The following is an 8,617-nucleotide window of genomic DNA, read 5'->3' on the forward strand; positions in this document are numbered from 1 at the left end:
AAGGGTAGTAATAAACGGTACATTTTCAGAATGGAGAGTGGTAACTAGTGGTGTTCCCCAGGGATCTGTTCTGGGACCAGTCCTATTCAACATATTCATAAATGATCTGGAGAAAGGGGTAAACAGTGAGGTGGCAAAATTTGCAGATGATACAAAACAACCCAAGATAGTTAAGTCCAAAGCAGATGGCGAAGAGCTTTAAAAGGATCTCACAAAACTGGTTGAATTGGCAACAACATGGCAGATGAAATTCAATGTTGATAAATGCAAAATAATACACATTGGAAAGCATAATCCCAACTATATATATACAATGATGGGGTCTAAATTAGTTGGTACTATTCAAGAGACAGGGATTGTGGATAGTTCTCTGAAAACATCCATTCAATGTGCAGAAGCAGTAAAAAAAAAAAAAAATAGAATGTTGGGAATCATCAAGAAAGGGATAGATAATAAGACAGAAAATATCATATTTCCTCTATATAAATCCATTGTATGCCCAGATCTTCAATACTCTGTGCAAATGTGGTCGCCCCATCTCAAAAAAGATATATTGGAAGTGGAAAAGGTTCAGAAAAGGGCAACAAAAATGATTAGGGGTAGGGAACGGCTGCCATATGAGGAGAGATTAATAAGAGTGAGACTTTTCAGCTTGGAATATGATAGAGGGGAATATGATAGAGGTCTATAAAATCATGACTGGTGGGAAGAAAGTGTTATTTACTCCTTCCCATAACACAGGAACTAGGGGTCACCAAATTAATTTAATAGGCAGCAGGTTTAAAACAAACAAAAGGAAGTATTTTTTCACACAACACATAGTCAACCTGTGGAACTCCTTGCCAGAGGATATTGTGCAGGCTAAAACTTTAACAGGGTTCAAGAAAGAACTAGATAATTTCAGGGAGCATAGGTCCATTAATGGCTATTAGCCAGGATGGGCAGGGATGGTATCTCTAGCCTCTGTTTGCCAGAAGCTGGGAATTTGTGAAGGGATGTGAGTCATCTGGCATTGGCCACTTTTGGAAGACAGGATACTGGGCTAGATCGACCTTTGGTCTGACCCAGTCTGGCCGTTCTTATGTTCTATGTTCTTCAATTTCTTCAGAACTCTTGGGTGAATCCCATCTGGTCATGGTGGCTTAATACTGTTTAATTTATCGGTTTGTTCTAAAACCTCCTCTCCTGATACCTAAACGTGGGACAGTACCTCAGATCTATCATCTAAAAAGAAAGACTCAGGCATGAGAATCTCCCTCACATCATGTGTAGTGAAGACCTATGCAAACAGTTCATTTAGGCTCTCCGCAACAGCCTTATCTTCATTGAGCTCTTCCTTTAGCGCCTTGATCATCCAGTTTTCTGACTGACTGTTTGGCAGCATCCTGCTTCTGAAGTACTTTAAAAAACTTGCTGTTAGGTTTTGTGTCATTTGCTAGTTGCTTTTCAGATCTTGTGAACTATGCATGTATTATCACCATGTCCCATTCAAAAATTGTGAGTCACACACCCAAAAAATCATGAGACTGATTTAAAAACAATGAGATTTTAAAATATACTAATGTGGGGTTCGTTTACACATGCCTTTGGTTTCCGAGCCTTTGGGCTGCTTCAGATTTCCTAGCTTTTCAGCCACAGGTGACAGCCTTTGGAGACCTGAGGGTGCCCCATGCAATGGGCGACAGCTTCACACAGGGGGCTCAAGCAAGCATCTGGGGAACATGTGCTTTTTCTTTGAGAAATATGGTCACTCTAAGAAGCTGTTCACTGTGTGAGGATGATGCGGGGGGTGGAGGCAGGTGGCTAGTGCTACCTGTAATAGAAGGTCCTGTAACAGAAGGGACAGAGGCTCCTGGTTTGAGCTAAAGCTCAGCTGGAGTCCCCACCCCCACAAAAAAATTTCACCCAAACTAAAATGTTTCCTTTTCACCCATTTTTTGGGATGAGTTTTCACAGAAACTGGATCATTTTTCTCTGAAAGCTCAGTTGCCATGATGCTTCCCAGCCGCAGCTGCCTGGATTCCCAAGGGCAATTGGAGGGTTTTCATCTGACTCTTCCTTGAAACATAAATGAAGGTATCACTGACGGAGTCTCTGGCTGCACTCTGGGTATGGAAAGGTCAAAAGCTCCCAACCAATCTGTGGCTGGGGTACTGTGCCCATCAGCTACTCTAACCAGCCCTCCCATCTCTGTGCAGTCCCTTCCACCCTGAACAATGCCCCTACAGCAGATCCTGCAGGCAGTGGCTACTGAGACTGGCCCCGATAGGACATCTCTGATGAACCTGTGCTAGAGGGAGCTGGAGAGAGTCCTAGAGCAGTTGTGGAGGCCCAGAGATTGTGGGTGGGAGACCTAGCTACCAGTGGATCACTGAGATCTGTGCATAACTTCGGGGATCCCTGGATCCTGGGTCCCCCTTTTCATTCCTCTGGGAGAAGGGAAGGGACGCCACCTCCTGGAACAATCTGAGGAAAGTTTCCTGTAGGGAGCCTCGTGTAGTATCCCTTTCTTGGCCTGCACCCTGGGATTGTAATGCAGGAAATGGGGCTGCTGGGGAGAAATCTGCTCCTATATTATTTATTATTAATTATTATTATTATTATTCTATTTTATTTTATTTCAGCAAGACCACAGCTGTGATAGCATAATTGTTACCACTTGCCACTCCCAAGGTAGCCATGTGGCTAATCAGAATCATAGGAACTGCGATGAAAATCCCAGATTCCAGGAGCAGAGCCTGCAATAGGGTTTGCACTGCAGTCCAGTTGGGCATCATCACCACAAGTCCCCTGTGATTTGGCCTCCTGCAGTTTGCCATTGGCTCTGACAGGGTTAAATCTGGTGCACATGAAACGAAGCAGCTGAGGTTCCCTGAGGGCCACATGGCCCCCAAGGAAATGTGTGGGCATGCTTCATAAAAACTGTTGTCTCCTTATGTGAAGAGGTACAGCCTGCTGCCTTTGCACCTCTCCGATGACTCCTTGTCCTTTAGGGTGTAGACCTCTGGTGTCAGTGACTCCCCTTCGAGCAGGAACTGGGTACGTTGGCAACTTTCACTGTCTTTAAAATGTGAAGTGAAGGGGAAAGGCTGGAAGCTGTTTCCATTTTCATATGTTCTGTGCAGCGGCAGAGGACTCTCAGCTGGGCTGTCGGGGTGACTCAGTGATGGGGCTGGATGGCAGGCAGAACTAGGTAGCTTGGGAACCCCTCCTCTCCATCTGCCCATGCTCCCTGGTGGGTTGTTCAACCTACACATAAATCTGACATTAAAAGCGACCTCGAGTGTTCAAACTCTGATGCCTCGAGTTAGGATTTCTCATTGGGTCTCAGTTCTAGAGGTTCTGTGTGCTCTGGGCCTGATTGTGCCAGGGGCTGAGAAAGAGGCGACCCCACAAAATATCAATGACTAGTTCCCAAATTGTGTCAGGTTTATTAGCTCCTGGAAATTTAATCAACAAATGCATTTTCAGAGGTTTTATTCTCTGGCTCAATTGTGAAGGCAGGAATTCAGAGCTGTGTTGCTCTGTGGTAACAGGTCCAACAGGGCATATTTCTGCTTTCTTAGTGGCTGAGGGCTCCAGCACTTCTACCCTGTAGATAATTCAAAGAGTTATATGGCTACCAGTATCTCTGCTTCCACCCTGGTCTCCTAGCGTCAGATGTCAGGCCCTGTACCCTTCCCTCTCGATCCTCACACCCTCAGCCTGGGATCTGCAGGTTGTCTGTGCTTTCCCACCAGTCCAAGTTGGTTTGGCACCTGTGATTCTTCCCTTTGGGAGTCTGTGACTAATGGTGAGACGAGTGACCAGCCAGTCTTCTTAAACCAACATACAGTTTAATCTCAACACCAGGAAGAAAGCGTAACATAGTGGAATAAGAGGGTTTTCAAACAACAGTCAGTACATGTCTCTGACCCCGAGCCCTCCCAATCTGACAGGGACCCAGGTAGGCCAAGGACCTTCAGGTTTCCCCAGCGGTGTCTGTGCCTGTCGGCCTGAAGAGTTTTTCAGGAACAGCTGCCCCACCTCTGCACAGATTTCTAGTGCTGGTGAAACAAGCTGTGTAGTGTGGCTGGAGCCCGGAAATAGGCTCTTCCCAGCTCGTAGCTGCAGTGTGGTCTCTCAACCTCCCTGAAGTGCTTATTGAGAGATGGCTTTTCTTGAGTTGTTGTTTCCCTTCCTGCTTGTTTTCTAGCAGCCTGCTATTAAACTAAGAAGAGCCATAATATAGCCATAACATAAACATCCTAATAGCTAACCCAATGTAGCTCTTCAGCAAACATCCCAAGAACTAGGTTTAACGTACACATTCATTATGGCAGCTCAGCTCCATGTCTGTCACAATGCTGTTCCTGGTTGCTATGGATTTTATGTTACGAATACAGGACAGAGACAGTCAGAGAGAGGGAAAGAGAGAGAGAGAGAGAGAGCAGTAGACTATGGTGCCTGAATAACAGTTGCTGGGGTCACTACGTACTAGAGAGTGAGAGCTCAGGGAATGAATATTTTCTATGCTGATCCCAATGCCTGTTACCACTCCGGATACAAGCTAGACTGTCTGACACTCTGTACCTCAGGGGAACACCCTACACTCCCATGTTCATCTTTATAAAATGATTGTGTGGTGCCCAATGCAAATTTTGTCATGTTGGGTGCCTTCAGAAGGCTCATGATACTTATCCTGGTTGTTATAGTGATGTTATAGTAAATGTTAGAGTAATGTTATTGGTTATAATTTCATGTGTATAGTTATGAGGCTAAAACTGTTTCCTCATGGCTTAAAGCAAGCTCAGGCAAAAACTTTCCAAAGCAGAGGGGCAGTTCACACCTCATCAGGGCAGGTATGGGAGAAACACAGCCCAGCCTCACAGGAGCAATGGACGCTGGCCTAGGCAGCAACAAAATTAACCTATTAAACCCTTGAGGGAGTCCCCCCCCTTCCTTTGGTCAGTTCGGGACTGCGATGAGGTAATGCTCACCTGATTCTGAAGGGGGGAGGGGCAAAGCCAAGAGGGAAGAAAGGACAAGATAAAAGGGAGAGACATTTTCCATGCTCTTCATCTCTCTTCCACCTCCATCTACAGACCCACACCAAGCGACTGGAGTGCTTATCAAAGAGGAGAGCCTGGCTGAAGAGCAACCAGACAGCCTGTGGTGAGGAGCATGTAAGTTTGTAAGGACATTGAAAGTGTTAAGATCAACTTAGAATGCATTTTTCTTTTATTTCATTTGACCAAATCTGACTTGTTATGCTTTGACTTTAATCACTTAAAATTTATCTTTGTAGTTAATAAATCTGGAAACAGTGCATTTAGTCTGAAGCATGACAGAGATTCCCCTTGGGATAACAAGGCCTGGTACATATACATTTCTCTGTTAAATTGACGAACTCATATAAGCTTGCAGTGTCCATCAGGCATAACCAAAGTTATTGGCTAGTGTCATTCGGTTGCAAGTAGATGGGAGCAGCTTACATGTTAGAGGCTGTGCGTGAACAGCCCAGGAGTGGGGGTTCTCACAGCAGAGAAGGGTAAGGCTGGCTCCCAGAGTTAAGGATTGGAGAGACCTAGCAGATCACTGGTCCAGATAACACCAGAGGGGAACGTCACAGACTGACAGAACAGAACCTGAGGAGACACAGTCAGATATTAACTCAGGGACAGAGGAGCTAGTAGACTTTTGTTTCCTGTGAAGAGACTGAATGAGGGCTGAGATGCTGTGATCTTTTCAGGTTGTGAAGAAATCCAGATAAGAGATGCTGCATTTTAAGTCCCACTCTAACCTGAGAAATCTCTCAAAGAATATCAGAGGAGAAAGAATGGGTTGACAAGTGTGTACTAAAGTACAGATGTGTAAATGTTATGCAAAAACTTTTCATTGTAATACAAATATTACAAATCAAACTTTCATGACATTCCTGTATATCGAAAGCCAGCAGCAAAGTTGTTGGAATCTCTACAGGAAGGAATAGTGGTAACACTACTGCTTAATGGCTTTTGCTTAAGAAAGAATTTCAGAAGTGCTCCACATACTGTTTGCAGTGGGTTTGTGGTATTAACTGTTTGTTCAGTGAACAATTGTATGGTATTATGTCCTGGTAACTGTCCAAAAGCTGTGACACATTCAGCATCATGAACACAATGCTTCTGCTATTCCTGTACAAGACTTTGCAAAAAGTCCTGAGAGAACAGATCCACTGTCTGTTTTTCAGTAAAGAGTCGATCTGAGGTGCAGGAAAGGGGACTGTAAGAGTGGTTGTATATAATGGATGCCCATCACCTGTTTCATGAGAATGGCTGAAGTAACTTGCACATGCAAATGGATATTAGTGTAAACATAGTGTTTTCACTAAAAGAAAAGGAGTACTTGTGGCATCTTAGGGACTAACAAATTTATTTGCGCATAAGCATCGTGCACCCGATGAAGTGAGCTGTAGCTCACGAAAGCTTATTCTCAAATAAATTTGTTAGTCTCTAAGGTGCCACAAGTACTCCTTTTCTTTTTGCTAATACAGACTGACAAGGCTGCTACTCTGAAACCAGTGTTTTCACTATTCACCCATTCGTTATGCCATCCTCTCCCACATCCAACTAAAGTAACTGTCTCTGATAGACTGTAACTGCCCAGATATCTACAGACCCATGCATGGGGAAAGGATGCAGGTCCTGTGAGGATGAAGAGAATCCTGTAGGATGATGAAATTTTCTGGATTCAGTCAACCCTGGCCAGTTAAAGCACTTCAGCTTCTCTTGAAGTGATTCTTGGGGGGGTCAACTTGTATCACTGGGAGCAGTTGGTAAGGGAAAGTTAATAGAGCCCGGTTCTGATTGAATTTACACATGCAAATCTGGAGTGACACAGTTGAAGTCAATGCTTTTGAATTCAGAACTTGGCACTAAGAATTTATCCCATGTGATGCAAAGAGGCAGTGGCATAATTTGGACTCTCAGGAGTGGAGAAAATAAAGAATATATATAACGAGGCAATGAAACAAGTTTATAAATCGCTTCAATGCAGAAAACAGATAAATACAATAACCATTTACCCCATGCACTTGCCATGTGTTTACACACAAATCATGATACACTGGGGCACATTCAGAGGTGGAGGCCTGTAAAGGGTGTTTTTTTGCAGGAAAGTCATAATTGTAAAATCAAACAATACTCAAGTAGGCTGCAGAACTACCAACCGTAATATATTAATGGTGCCAAGAGCTTAGCAGGATTCATAGAGGGACTGGATGTGTTTATATGAGTGACCAGAAAATCCAAATACAGTAGTGAGGATTTTTAAAAAAAACCTCTTGGAAGGGCTCTAAACCTTCCTGATTTACTACCCCAAAATGTCTAATTAGTAGGTGTCAGGGGGAAATTGTCTCTTGCAGCAGGTTGTCTCATAGCTGCCCATGCAGAACTTCTTCCACCTTCCTCTGCAGAATCTGGACTTGGCCACTGGATAGTGGGCTAGATGGACTATAGGTCTGATGAGGTCTGGCAGTGCCTATCTTCCTATCAGTGGTGCAAATCCAAGACTGTGTTTTTGCTGATTTTCCTTGAGCTCCTGGGAGTCTCTAGACTTGCACCAAGAGCAGAAAAATGTCTAGCTACATATCACCTAGTCTCCAGTTCTTTTTCCTTTCAGGAAGGAAAGTCCAAAACGCCTCGGGCCTGCCCAGTAAGTTATGTCAGCTGTCAATGACACCAAATTCACACCTGCAGTGTTCCTTCTCACCGGGATACCTGGACAGGAAGACGTCCATCTCTGGATCTCTATCCCCTTCTGCTTAATGTATCTTATTTCAATAGTAGGAAATTCAGTCATTCTGTTCATTATAAAAACAGATCCAAGCCTCCATAAGCCCATGTACATTTTCCTTTCCATGTTGGCCATCTCAGACCTTGGCTTATCCATAGCCACCATACCAACAATGCTGGGTATATTCTTGTTTAACTCTAGGGAGATCAGCTTCGATGCATGTTTTGCCCAGTTGTTCTTCATCCACTCCCTTCAATGCATTGAATCCTCCGTGCTCTTGTTGATGGCCTTGGACCGCTTCATCGCAATCCGTGACCCACTGAGATATGCCTCCATCCTAACCCTGCCAAGAATAGCCAAGATGGGACTGGTGTGTGTTCTAAGGGGGGTGGCTGTAATACTTCCACTCACCATTCTCCTTAAACAGTTCCAGTATTGTCGAGCCAATGTCCTCTCCCATTCCTACTGCCTGCACCAGGAGGTCATGAAGATGGCTTGTTCAGATATCAGAGTCAACAGTATCTTTGGCTTGTTTACCAAACTCGTAACGATGGGCTTGGACTTGCTGCTCATCTTCCTCTCTTATGTGATGATCCTCAAAACAGTGCTGAGCATCACATCCCATGCTCAATGCCTCAGGGCTTTGAACACCTGCATCTCCCACCTCTGTGTCATCCTGCTCTTCTACACACCAGACATCAGCATGGTTGTGATGTACAGATTCTGGAATAGCTCTTCTTACTTGCTTCAGATTCTTCTGAGCTACATCTCCCTGCTGGTCCCGCCCCTGATGAACCCAGTCGTGTACAGCGTGAAAAGCAAACACCTTCGTGCACGGATAATCAGGGTGTTTTTCAAGTGA

At 44.5% G+C, this 8,617-nt stretch overlaps 1 protein-coding gene across 1 annotated transcript; it reads left to right on the top strand.

Annotated features, from left to right (window-relative positions):
- The first annotated feature begins 7,681 nt into the window (after window positions 1-7,681).
- On the top strand, window positions 7,682-8,617 carry LOC144278951 (olfactory receptor 51G2-like). Its single transcript, XM_077840351.1, has one exon. It carries the CDS (start codon window positions 7,682-7,684, stop codon window positions 8,615-8,617), a length of 936 nt encoding a protein of 311 aa, XP_077696477.1.

Source organism: Eretmochelys imbricata, chromosome 1, assembly GCF_965152235.1.
Source record: "Eretmochelys imbricata isolate rEreImb1 chromosome 1, rEreImb1.hap1, whole genome shotgun sequence".
In the NCBI taxonomy this organism is placed as follows: Eukaryota; Metazoa; Chordata; order Testudines; family Cheloniidae; genus Eretmochelys; species Eretmochelys imbricata.

What these genes read in the sequence shown, in the direction of transcription:
- LOC144278951 (XM_077840351.1), top strand. Translation starts at nt 7,682, where the DNA reads ATGTCAGCTGTCAATGACACCAAATTCACACCTGCAGTGTTCCTTCTC.